This window comes from Euleptes europaea, chromosome 5 (assembly GCF_029931775.1).
Source record: "Euleptes europaea isolate rEulEur1 chromosome 5, rEulEur1.hap1, whole genome shotgun sequence".
NCBI classification, from domain to species: Eukaryota; Metazoa; Chordata; class Lepidosauria; order Squamata; family Sphaerodactylidae; genus Euleptes; species Euleptes europaea.
In genome coordinates this window covers 80686467-80699475 of record NC_079316.1, presented here as the reverse complement: position 1 = coordinate 80699475, position 13009 = coordinate 80686467, and the positions used below count along the sequence as shown (strand labels likewise).

Below are 13009 nucleotides of genomic sequence, written 5' to 3'. Positions count from 1 at the left end.
ACCACAACTTCTCTTAACCAAGTTAAGCCTGATGCAAGTATTAAATTAACAAGAAGTGCAACGGATTATTACAGAAAGGGTTCTCACTGCGGCCCTCACATGTCTAAATGTGAATGGATGTTAATAGGCCGTTAAGGACCAAGGACAGGGACTTAGTCCTTTGCCCATCTGACACTCAACAGATAGGAAGGAAGGCCTTACACTAGAAGAAGAAGAGTTGGTTTTTATATGCGGACTTTCTCTACCACTTAAGGAAGAATCAACCAGCTTACAATTGCCTTCCCTTCCCCTCCCCACAACAGTCACCTTGTGAGGTAGGTGGGGCTGAGAGAGTTCAGAGAACTGTGACTAGCCCAAGGTCACCCAGCTGGCTTCATGTGTAGGAGTGGGGAAACCAACCTGGTTCACCAGATTAGCATCTGCCACTCATGTGGGGAAGTGGGGAATCAAACCCAGTTCTCCAGATTAGAGTCCACTGCTCCAAACTACTGGTCTTAACCACTACACCACGCTGGCTCCCAGTCTAGTATTTTTTTTTAACCCCAGATGCTTGTTTTTCTATGGCCCTAAACTGGAGAGCAGAGACATAGTGGAGATTACAGTGCTGTTCAAGTTTCTGCCTCGTCTGGCTCGCCACTTCCTCTTCCAGGCTTCAGGGAACGAAAGTAGAGCTGCAGGCCGTCCACGGGGTGCACAATCGGCACTGTTTGCATCTTGGGGAAGTGAGGGGTGGCCAGCTCCCAGTGGGCTGTGCTGACCAGCTCCACAGCAAGCAGCTTGAGGACAGCCTGGGCCAGTTCTTTGCCAATGCAGTTTCGGACTCCCCCGCCAAAGGGGATGTAGTGGAAACGGTCAGCGCTGGCGACTTTGTGTTCCTCGCCCTCTTCCTGGGGCACCCAGAAGCGCTCAGGATCGAAGGTATCCAGGGGGCTCTGATAGATGCCGGCAGTCTCATGCGTGTCCCGGATACTGTACATGACACTCCATCCTTTGGGGATCTGGTAGCCCTACAGCAGGGGAAAGAAAAGGAAATCGGCATCAGGGACGACGGCCTGCAGAGGGGAACCTACTGAGGACATCCAAAGCAGTTTGGGCTGTTTGAAAAGCCTCACAGAAAACTCAAGGTCCTTATATTTGAGCTGATACTCTTAAGCCCCACAGATGTTATTAGGATTCAGATGGCCGATGGTTTCGGTGATATATGGGTCACAGTTGAAAGGCAGTCACCCTGAAAGTCAAATTACTTATCTTAATGGTCCAAGTGGTCCCTTTTAGTGCTCCAAGGGAACCAGTGTGATGTAGTAGTTAAGAGCAGTGGACTCTAATCTGGAGAAGCAGGTTTGATTCCCCACTCCTACACATGAAGCCTGCTGGGTGACCTTGGGCTAGTCACAGCTCTCTTAGAGCTCCCTCAGCCTCACCTACCTCACAAGGTGTCTGTTGTGGGGAGAGGAAGGGAAGGTGATTGTAAGCTGGTAGAGAAAACCAACATATAAAAGGTAGATAAAGGTAGATAAAATCAGTGTAATAAAAACCAACTCTTCTTCTTCAAGTGAAAGACTCAAATGATCCAGGGTATTTTGAAGACTACTGTCTTTCCCACCCTTCCACCCCGCTGCTCTCTTTTGATCATAAGAATATAAGAAAGGCCATGCTGGACCAGACCCAGGCCCATCAAGTCCAGCAGTCTGTTCACACAGTGGCCAACCAGGTGCCTCTAGGAAGCCCACAAACAAAACAACTGCAGCAGCAGCATCCTGCCTGTGTTCCAAAGCACCCAATATAATAAGCATGCTCCTCTGATCCTGCAGAGAATCATTATGCATCATGTCTAGGTATGCATTATGACTAGTATCCATTTTGACTAGTAATCATGAATACCCCTCTCCTCCATGAACATGTCCACTCCCCTCTCTTCTTCTTCTAATGAATACTTTGGTGGTTCTACAGAGTCACGGTCCAAGAAGAAGCTTGTGCAAAACCCGTTTCTATCAGTTCACTGTAACCATCTTTCTCTATCCTGCTAATTTCCTAATGAAATATGCTCTGATACAGAAAACAAAGTGACGTGTCTTCAACAGAGTATTTTACGATTCCCCACCAATGAGACAATTAACGAGAAAAAGAGCTATCAATTAAATAGTAGGACAGAGGTGTTTAATTTTTCCAGACTTGGGACTCACCTTTCACTTCAGCATGAGCCCCACTGACCTGCAAACACATGGCAGGAAGTCACAGGACATCACTATCAGATGACAGGAAGAGGAGGAACAAATGTGTCTATCCCAGCCTGTGCTAGTTAGGCATCCTCTTCACCACTGAGTGACCTCATCGTGTGGCACGTGGGCAAACAGAAGCAGGAGGGATGGCACCCTTGCTCTCTGCACGTGTTCTAGCAGCAAAAAACAGCTGCCCTAGAGGAGCAGATGGGGCTCTGCAATGCACCTAAGAGTCCTGATCCAGGGGTTGAAGACCTCATCTGGCTGTAATCCTGCTCTGATTAGCAATCGTTCTTTGGTGACTAGACAATCCATTCAAATTGCACCCCACCAGTGTAAGAGCCAGTGTGGGGTAGTGCTTAGACTAGGATCTGCGAGGCCCCGGTTCAAATCCCCATTCTGACATGGAAGATTACTGGGTAACCTTGGGCCAGTCACACACTCTCAGCCCAATCCAAACCTCACAGGGTTGCTGTGAGGATCTCTGGGGTTCCTCCCTTACTCGACAGCTTATTAAAAATATTTTCTGGCAGGGTATGAGCTTTCGTGAGCTCACGAAAGCTCATACTCTGCCAGAAAATATTTTTGTTAGTCTTTAAGGTGCTCCTGGACTCTTGCTCTTTTCTACTACTGCAGACAGACTAACAGGACTATCTGCAACTGAAGACTCCAGTTCACCACCTCTCCTCCCCGTGGGGCTGTGGCTCAGTGGTGGAGCATCTGCTTGGCATGCAGAAGGTCCCAGGTTCAATCCCTGGCATCTCCAGTTAAAGGGACTAGGCAAGCAGGTGATGTGAAAGACCTCAACCTGAGACCCTGGAGAGCTGCTGCCGGTCTGAGTAGACAATACTGACTTTGATGCCCCACAGGTCTGATTCAGTGTAAGGCAGCTTCACGTGTTCCCTTTTTCCACTCACCAAGATTATACTCACTTGCCCACTCTTCCTCACAAGGGCATGCCTGCTGGGTCTCTTGCCTGCCCCCACAACTGCAACTGGGATCCCTCCCTGTCCTAACTTGCTTGCCTCTTCCCCCCATCTTCCACAGCTCCTAAGCAAGAGAAACTCGGGGGCCACAGCACTGCCGGGAAGTCCCAGTCAGTGGCAGGGGCCAAAGCTCTTCCCATACCCCCACAGAGGGTCAGGATGGGTCTTGGGCAACCCAGCCCAACCCCGGCAAACCATTTCCACCCAGAACTACCAGAGGAATCTTTGCCGAAATCCCCGCAACTCACATCCAGCTCAAAGGTCTGCAGGGCGGTCCGGTAGCCTCCAGACACCGGGGGCAGCAAACGGAGGACTTCCTTGATGACGCAATCCAAGTAGCGCAGCCGGCTCATCTTCTCCAGGGTCAGGGATGCTTGGCAATAGCACTCGGGTCCTTCTGGCCTGCCGAAGAGCCGGCCTGCTTCCTCCCCTCTTTCCAAGCCTGTAGTCCCAGAGCAGCTTGTTTCCTGGACTGATCTGGCCACATGGGGCTGCATGACGGAGGCTCTCTCCTTCCCTCTTGAGTCTGTTCCAGCTTTACGTTCCAGTTTGGGTGGGAAAGGTGGCTTGGAGTCTCCCTTTTGAACCTCTTGTTCGCCAACTGTCTTTGGGCCGGTCTCTTGGCCTGATGGAGATGGGCCCGTGACAAAGCAGTGGCACCGCCGGAGGAGGTCATGGGACGCCAGCTCCTGCTGGATTTTTTGGATGGCCCAGGGGTGTTTCAGCAGAAGGAGGGCCAGAGAAGTGCTGGCGCTGGCTGTCGTGAAGAAAGCCGCAAATATCAGCTCAATGGCAGACTCCTGCAAAACAAGCCATTAAGAGAGACCCCATGAAAGTGCTTGTTCACATTGTACTTTTACTCATATTTACAGTTCTAAAAGAGAGCCAACGTGGTATAGTGGTTAAGAGCGGTGGTTTGGAGCAGTCCTCTGATCTGGAGAACCAGGTTTGATTCCCCACTCCTCCCCTTCCTCTTCTTAGCAGGTAGCCTTCTTTAGAGTTGATTTTGATAAGCCGACTTTCTCTACCCCTTAAGGAAGAATCAAACCAGCTTACAATCACCTTCCCTTCCCCTCCCCATAACAGACACCTTGTGAGGTAGGTGAGGCTGAGAGAGCTCTAAGAGAGCTGTAACTAGCCCAAGGACACCCAGCTGGCTTCACCTGTAGGAGTGGGAAAACAAACCCGGTTCACCAGATTAGCCTCCGCCGCTCATGTGAAGGAGTGGGGAATCAAACCTGGTTGTCCAGATCAGAGTCCGCCACACCTTTCTTGCAATGTACAGCCTGCCCATTTGGGGTGGACTCTGATCTGGAGAACTGGGTTTGAGTCCCCACTTCCACATGAGCGGCAGAGGCTAATCTGGTGAACTGGGTTTGTTTCCCCACTCCTCCACACGAAGCCAGCTGGGTGACCTTGGGCTAGTCACACTCTCTCAGCCCTACCTACCTTACAGGGAGTCTGTTGAGGGGAGGGGGAGGGGAGGTGATTGTAAGCCTGTTTGATTCTCCCTGGAGTGTTAGAGAAAGTCGGCATATAAAAACCAACTCTTCTTCTTCTTCTTGGTGACCTTGGGCCAGCCACACATGTTCAGCCTAACCTACCTCGCAGGGTTGTTGTGAGGATAAAACAGAGGAAAAGAGAACAAGGTAAGCTGCTTATGGTCTCCATTGGGGAGAAAGGCAGGATATCAACAAAGGAAATACAATTCCAAAGGAAGAGCAGGGCCTCTGCAATCAAACAAGGATGCCTAGCTGAAATTCAACATGGGGAGACCAAGGATCGCCCTTCGGTAGGCAGGAAAGGCTCCTGACACACAGTCAACCAGCAGCTGGACTCGCTTGAAGGAGAGACTTACTAGGATCCCATAGGGGAAGGTCTGGAAAGGGCTGCAGTAACCCTTGAAATCTCTGCACCTGGGCAGAGGCACTTTTTACCTTCCTGCTTTACTTGCTGGCAAGGGACCAGGTGACCCCCAGTCTGAAACCAGGTTTACCTTCAGCTCCTGCATGGACAGTTCTTTGCCATGCTCCTTGGCGCTGTCAATGATGAAATCCAGAGCGCCACTGTCGGCCTCCAGGTCCTTCTGCTGCAGTTTCTCCTCGATGGCCTTCTCCATGTACTGGTGTAGCAGATCCCGGGCCTTGATTCCCTGGTGGAAACAAGCAGGGTCTTTCAGGGAGAAGCAGGGCTGTGAGAAAGAAGAGCCCGAGGAAGGGCAGGCTCAAACCAAGAAAGCAGATGCCTCAAGACATCTATTCATATGCCTTTCATTGGGGACAAGGGGGCAGCCAAATGCCCCCAGCGGACTAGGGCCTTTGAAAGCGCCATTCGAGGCAAAGGGCTTCTTATGTGGAGAAATTTGGGGCCAGCTTTCCTTTCGATGTCTGAACTCACGTCCCCTGCTTGGAAAATTTGGGACTGCTTACCATGCTTCTCCCAGTAGGAGCTCACATGAGTAAGAAGTGGCACTCTAGGGAGTCTCTCCTGGGCAGAAACGGGCCAAACGGGCCCACCCCGTGAAGTCCACCTGGGTGGGGGAGGGAGGGAAGACTGGCAGGCCCGAAAACATCTTGCCAGCACCATTCTGCCTAATGGGGGGGCAGCTTCCCCAAGTTGCAAAAGAAGCATTACACTCTAAAGGCAAAGCCAAAGGCATCTCCTTCTACCTGTCACAAAACACATGAACACGTGAGGCTGTCTTCTACTGAATCAGTACATGTTTGATTTGTATACCTATTTTATATACCTATATACCCAGGGAAGCGTAAAACTTTCTCCAGTGAAAAGTGGAAAACATTCAAGAAGCTGTGCTCTAGATCAAAGCTTCTTAAACTGCGGGTTGTGACCCCATAAGGGGTCGTGTAACTGAATGTGGGGGTCGCGAAAAATTTGGCAACAGTAAATGGTAAATTATATGTACACCAAAGAAATGTTTTAAAATAAATTTCTATATGATTTATTCTCAGCAAATGTTTGATTTGTATACCTGTTTTATATACCTGTATACCCGGGATTTTGGACATTTTGGAGCACTTTCATTCATAGTAGTAGAAAAGGGCAAGAGTCCAGTAGCACCTTAAAGACTAACAAAAATATTTTCTGGTAGGGTATGAGCTTTCGTGAGCCACAGCTCACTTCTTCAGATACAGCTAGAATGTGAATCCATCTGTCTTTAAGTAGAGGAGAGTGAATTCAGACAAGCATTAGTATATGAATGTTAACAGTATGTAAATATGAATAGCAGGCGTGATGGGATAAGGTGTGGTATGCAGAAGAGTCTGTGATGTCCAGGGGAGAGATGGGTGTGGAGAAATCAGCATTGGTTGGTAATGAGCCATGAATGCAGGGTCTTTATTCAGCCCAGGTAAATGCATTGACTTTAGTTTTTCATTCATAGGGTCGCCATGAGTCGGAAGCGGGGTTGCATAAAAATTTCTCCGGGGAGGGGGAAGGGGTGGCGAGTGGAAAACGTCCAAGCAGCTGTGCTCTAGATCAGAGTCCACCGCTCCAAACCACCGCTCTTAACCACTAAAGCAGGCTGGCTTTTGTGGGGAGGGGAAGGGAAGGGGGTTGTAAGCCGGTTTGATTCGCCCTGAAGTGGTGGAGAAAGTTGGCATAGAAAAACCAACTTTTCTTCTCCCTCCTCCTCCTCCTCTTCTCTCTCTCTCTCTCTCTCACACACACACATACCTTCCGCAGGCCGCCGAAGGGCACGTTGAGCGGCAGGGAGAAGAGGTTGTCCACCAGCTGCTCGAAGGCGCGTCCCAGCTGGGCGAAGCGCTTCTCCTCCAGGCGGAGCCCCAGCAGGACGCCGGCCGCCACGCGGAAGGTCAGGCCCTTGGCGGCGGAGTAGAGGGCCACGGGCCCGGGCTCCCGGCACCAGGCGCGCAGCTCGGCGCTCACCAGCTTCTGGATGCGGGGCAGGTAGCTGTCCAGGGCCGAGCGGCTGAAGACCCTGGCCAGGAGCTGCGGAGAGGAGAGAAGGGGGGCCCGTCGGTTGGGGAGCTGCTGCAAAGGCCCAGCCCCCCTCCTTTACGCAACACCCCCCCCCCCAGTTTCCCGTTCCTGATGGAAGCAAAGTGCGTCTGTGTCTATGGGGGGGGGGGATACACCACTTAGGACAGAATCCTAGCGTTGGAAGGGACCACCAGGGTCATCTAGTCCAACCCCCCGCCCAAGGCAGGAAATTCACAACTGCCTCCCTCGCATACCCCCAGCGACCCCTACTCCATGCCCAGAAGATGGCCAAGGTGCCCTCCCTCTCATGAACTGCCTAAGGTCCCACTTCTCAAGGGGTAGGCGGGAGAGACTGTAGAGGTGAGGAATCCTTACGGGTAAGCATGTTTTTTTTTAATCTGAGTATTTTTCCTTAGGACCAAACAAAACACCCCAAAATAGTGACGGCCAGCTTCCACGTTCCTGGCATCAGGATGAAAAGAGGAGGGGTGGAGAACGGGAAGTAAGTTCACTGCTGGTGTTTATAATTTTAAAGTCGTATTTCCCCCTCTCTATCCCGGCGCTTTCTGGGGGCCTCTGCCCATGCCCCCTCACCCAATGAATGGTAGAATCCTAAAAAGGCTTTCCTAGGATCAAGGCCCGTGGATTAGACTTCAGTAGGGTTTTGTGTAGACCCGCTTAGGGGGTGTTCCCAAGCGGAGTCACACCCTTCCAAGAGTTACACGCCAGCGGAGTCACACCCTTCGAAGTTAATCGAAGTCGTCGGAGCGTAGAAAGGTGGCGTTTGGTTTAGGGTGGCACTATAGGGTGACACAACGCATTCGCCTTACATGCCAGGAGGGTTAGGCAAACTGCAGACCAGGCTTTCCCCACCGTGCCCGGAAGTATCTTTTCCTTTTGTTCCTATCAACCCCCTTTTTGGGTTGGCTATCCAGCCTGACCAAGAATTCCGTGGCATCCGAAAACTGGCGCTGTTTTGTGTGGTTTTGGCTGATCCCGGGAAAAAGATATCCCACTTCTCTTGGTGCTGAATCGCTTTCTATTGGCCGACACTACCGTGCCTGCCGTTTTCGACGACACCTCCAAAAAGTACCTCCCGGCATGCTGTTTTTCCCGGGTCCCCAGAATCTCCAGAGTGGGAGATCCCTGGCCCGGGGAAGTGGTACAGCCCCAGCTCCCGCAGGACTGTACCAGGCGGCTTTGACTGGCTTCAGGTTGGCATTGCCGGCTTAACAGAAGCGGCTCTTGACCCGACAGGAGCGGCGGGGCGCTTTCAGACCCCCCCCAAAAAAAGCCCCCCCCCGGCAGTCCCCTCCCCGGTCCGCCTACCTTCCTGCGCTGCCGGTGGGTCTCGGCGCCGGCGCTGAGTAGGGTGTGGGATCCCAGCAGGATCTGGGCGCTGAGCGGCCACTGGGCGCTCACCAGGCTGTGCTCGCTCAGCAGGATCTTGCGCACCTGCTGGGCGCCGCTGACGCGGATCACCGGCCTGCCCAACAGGTGGGTCTTGAAGACGGCGCCGAACTTCTGCCGCCGGGAGCTGTGGAAGCTGGAGCCCTGCCGGGGAGGGGGGAGAGAGGCGGCGAGAGGTCGGGCCCCGTCCTCTGCCCGCCAGGATCGTTCGCCGGCAAGACCAGGGCGCCTCTGAGCACGTGCAGAGCGCCGTCCCCCCCCCCTCCCGCTTCGTAAGCGCAGCGCCGCAGAACTGGCTCGGCATACCGATCCAAAGCATAACGAGACGAACACAGACGCATGAACACATGGAGCTGCCTTCTGCCGAATCAGACCCTGGGTCCATCGAAGTCAGTATTGTCTACTCTGACCGGCAGCGGGTCTCCAGGGTCTCAGGCAGAGGTCTTTCACATCACCTACTCGCCTGGTCCCTTTAACGGGAGATGCCGGGGATTGAACCTGCGTCTACGTGCCAAGCAGATGCTCTACCACTGAGCCATGGCTTCTTCTCCAAAACTGTAGGAACACATGAAGCTGCCTTATACTGAATCAGACCCTTGGTCCATCGAAGTCAGCATTGTCTACTCTGACCGGCAGCGGCTCTCCAGGGTCTCAGGCAGAGGTCTTCCACATCATCTACTTGCCCGGTCCCTTTAACTGGAGATGCCGGGGATTGAACCTGCGTCTACGTGCCAAGCAGATGCTCTACCACTGAGCCACGGCTCCTTCCCCAAAACTGTAGGAGCACATGAAGCTGCCTTATACTGCCCTGGGTCCATCCAAGTCTGTATTGTCTAGTCAGACCGGCAGCGGCTCTCCAGGTAGAGGTCTTTTACATCACCCACCTGCCTGGTTCCTTTAATTGGAGATGCTGGGGATTGAACCTGGGACCTTCTGCGTGCCAAACAGAGGCTCTGCCGCTGAGCCGCCGCCCCTCCCCATGTGCAGCTGCAGAGCGCCTGTTCCTCCACACGAAGGAACCGCTGGAGCGGGGGTTTGGGCACAGAGGGGCCGGCGATGCCTTCCACCCCGGTCCCGGGAACGTGCGCCTTTCCCCTCCTCTAAACGCCGCCTGCCCAAAGACCTCCAGGCGTCCAAGAAACGAAGGAGGCCCATCCTGCGCCCGCGTGGGAATAAAGGGAAAGGCGGGGGGAGGCACATTTTTAAGTTTGAAAAATCCCACCAAAGCCACTATAAATGCGGCAGAATCTATCTTTTATGGGGGAGTTTACGATCAGATTGGAGATGTCGTTTCAGCAGTTGATGAGCAGGATGGTGAAACGCGCGAGGCTCAAACGAGAGGGTTCATTCAAGACCAATACCGGGCAAAAAAGGGCCGTTTTAACGTGGCTCATTCCTACTACAGCTGCCCCCAGAGATGGGGCTCCCTTTGGAGCGGGCGGGGGTCGCCCCGAGCTCCCAGGCAGGGGGCGATGCGTCGGAGAGGACGGCAGAATCGCCGCGTCCAGGGCTTGCGCCAAAACCAGCCTCCTGCACACGTGGTCCTCTGAACATGGGCAGAGCGCCGCTCGCCGGGGATGCCTTGAGCTTGGGAAGGGCCGTGGCTCAGCGGTAGAGCAGCCGCTTGGCACGCAGAAGGTCCGCGGTTCGATCCCCGGCATCTCCCGTTCAAGGGGCTAGGCAGGTGGGTGATGCGAAAGACCCCTGCCTGAGACGCTGGAGAGCCGCTGCCGGTCCGAGCAGACAATACTGACTTGGATGGACCCAGGGGCTGAGTCAGTGTAAGGCAGCTTCAGGTGTGCTTGCCGCGGCCACCCGAGCGCCTCTTACCCCCACCCCCACCTACCCTCCCCCCCCCACCTGGGTGCTCACCTGGACCAGCCAGTGCAGCGTCTCGCCGAAGAAGGGCCACCCCATGGAGCCCTGGGGCAGGGGCAGGGGGCTGGCGCGGTCCCGGCTCAGGCGCCAGCGGAGGGCCCACAGGTGCCAAGCCAGGGCCAGCAGGAGCCCCAGCGCCAGGGCGGCGGCCAGGGCGGCTTCCAGCCAGGAGAGCGCGTCGCCAGACTCCACGGGCAGCGGCAGCATCTCCGCGCTCCGGCGCGGCCCCTCCGGGCGGCAGTCAGCGGGCTCGGGCTGCCTAGGAAACAGGGGGCGGCGGGGTGAGCTCGGCCCGAGGCATCCCTCCCCGCGATCCAAGAGCGCTGCCCGGGCAGGCCCCCGGCTGCCCGCCCCGACGGCTGCCCGAGGCTGCCATCCTAACTGGGAGCGCCCCCGGGCATCGAAGGGACGGGCGAGGCGGGCGGAGCCCCGTGGGGAAGCGCCCTCCGTTCCCAGGCCGGTGCGTCTCAGCCCGATCCGGAGCGAAACCGGATTCGCCCCAAGCCAGATCGTCCCGTCGGGGGCCGGCCCCGGGCTAGGGCTGCGCCTCCCCTCCAGCCGCCTGAGCCCCCGCACCTTTCCTGGGAAGCCGGTCCCCCTTGGTGCCAAGAGGAGTTCCTACCCAGGCAGGGCGCCCCGGACCGAGCTCCTCCCCGTCCATGCCCTCCTTCCCGCGCCCAGTTGTCAAAGGGGATCCGTCGGGTCGGGCTTCTCGCCTGGCCGGGCCGCCTACCCCCAACCCCACCGCCCCACTCCAGCATCCTCAGCCCGGGGCAGATTTATATAGATATTGGCACCTTCGTGGGTGACGTCTGGGCTGCATATTTAAAGGGAGGACCGGCAGGCTGGGATTGGTGGGGGGGGTGGGGGGTCCCGGGGTGCAAGAATGGGGGGGTCCGGGGAAGGGGGAGGGAGTTCGCCCCGACAGATCTGTCCTGTGCGGGGAGGGGACTGCCACGCAGGTAGCCAATAAGAGACCAGCTGGCCCTCCTCCTCAAACCCCCCCCCCCACATACCGGGACCCTCCCGCTGGCTGCGATCTCCAAGTCACTGATGCCGGAGGCGTCTGGCTCGCCGCTTTGCCTTCGAGGGGCAGCCCTGGAAAAGGGGGGGGGCAGAAGACTCGAGCCAGTTATGCACGGGAGGTTTTTGCCTTGGATTTGCCGCTCTCTGGGTGCACATTTCCCCCCTCCCAATTCTCAGCACTCAACAACAAGCCCCCATGCAGAGTTTTGAGAATTGGGAGGGGGGAAACGTGCATCCAGAGAGCGGCAGATCCAAGGCAAAACCTCCCGGCCATAAATGGCCTCGGGATCCTGGCGCTCCCCGAGGCACCGACGCTGCGGTCTTCCCTTGGTCCCGGGGCCTTTTTCGGGGCCCCTTGTCTGGCTCCCCTCTTCTTCCGGCGTGGGTGGTTTGTGGCTGGGAAGCGGCAGGCTGCAGGCGCGCGGAGCAGCTCAGCCCAAAGGACAGGGCTCGCTCGGGTTGCAGCCTTGGCTTGAGCTTCTACAAAATCCCACTGACTTCAGCGGGGCTCGCTCGGCCGGCGGGCAGGTGGGCGCCTTGGCGGGAGAGAAATCTGGGCTTACGGAGGATGGGGACTTGAAGCACTCCCAACGTAAGAGCGCCCAGGCTGGATCAGACTCAGGCCCATCAAGTCCAGCAGTGTGCTCACACAGTGGCCCACCAGGTGCCTCCAGGAAGCCCCCAAACGAGACGACTGCAGCAGCACCAGCCTGCCTGTGTCCCAAAGCAACTAATAGAGTGAGCATGCTCCTCTGTTGTTGGAGAGAACAGGCATGCATACATTTTGACTAGTAGCCATGGATAGCCCTCTCCTCCATGAACATATCCACTCCCCTCTTAAAGCCTTCCAAGTTGGCAGCCATCACCACAACCTGGGGCAGGGAGTTCCACAATTTAACTGTGAAAAATTACTTCCTTTTATCTGTTTTGAATCTCTCACCCTCCCGCTCCAGCAGATGACCCTGCGTTCTAGTATTATGAGAGGGAGAAAAGGCAGCAGAAGAAGGAAGTTCCTGATCCAACGGGGCAGCCCCATCTCTGGGGCTGTCCAGAAAGAGCCCCCCAACCCCCACCCCATTCAAAGGCTTGGAAGATCAGCCACAAGTCTTTGGGTTCCCTCCCAAACAGCCGGTTCCTTTTCTGGGTGCTGGATCAGCGCAGGTGGCACTCCCCTGCCCTGCTTCCCAAGCGGTTCCGCGGGATGCGCCTTGAGCAAAAGGGCTAAGCCCTGCAAACTACAGATGGTGTGGAAGGGAACCGAAGTGAGCCCCGCTGAACGGTAATAGGTCTCCCCTCTCCCATAAGGGAGAGTAGAATTGCACCATTCGACCGGTAAAGCCCTAAATCGCTTTAACAGCCTAAGTCAGGTGACTATACTGGTTTTAAAAAAAATAAACCGGTTCATGTCTGTGTGAGTGTAAAGTACTGTCAATTCGGGCGACCCGGTAGGGTTTTCGATGCAAGAGACTGATGAGGGCCATTTCACACACCCTGAATAATGCGCTTTCAATCCCCTTTCAATGCACTTTA

General features: G+C 55.2%; 1 protein-coding gene across 1 annotated transcript; it reads right to left on the bottom strand.

Annotated features, from left to right (window-relative positions):
- Positions 1-608: 608 nt before the first annotated feature.
- Positions 609-11114, bottom strand: LOC130477865 (cytochrome P450 26C1). Its single transcript, XM_056849948.1, has 7 exons — positions 11076-11114; positions 10448-10708; positions 8495-8719; positions 6899-7174; positions 5202-5357; positions 3454-4005; positions 609-1007 (listed from the first exon to the last, which is right to left on the bottom strand). Exons 1-7 carry the CDS (start codon positions 11112-11114, stop codon positions 609-611), a joined length of 1908 nt encoding a protein of 635 aa, XP_056705926.1.
- Positions 11115-13009: the final 1895 nt, after the last annotated feature.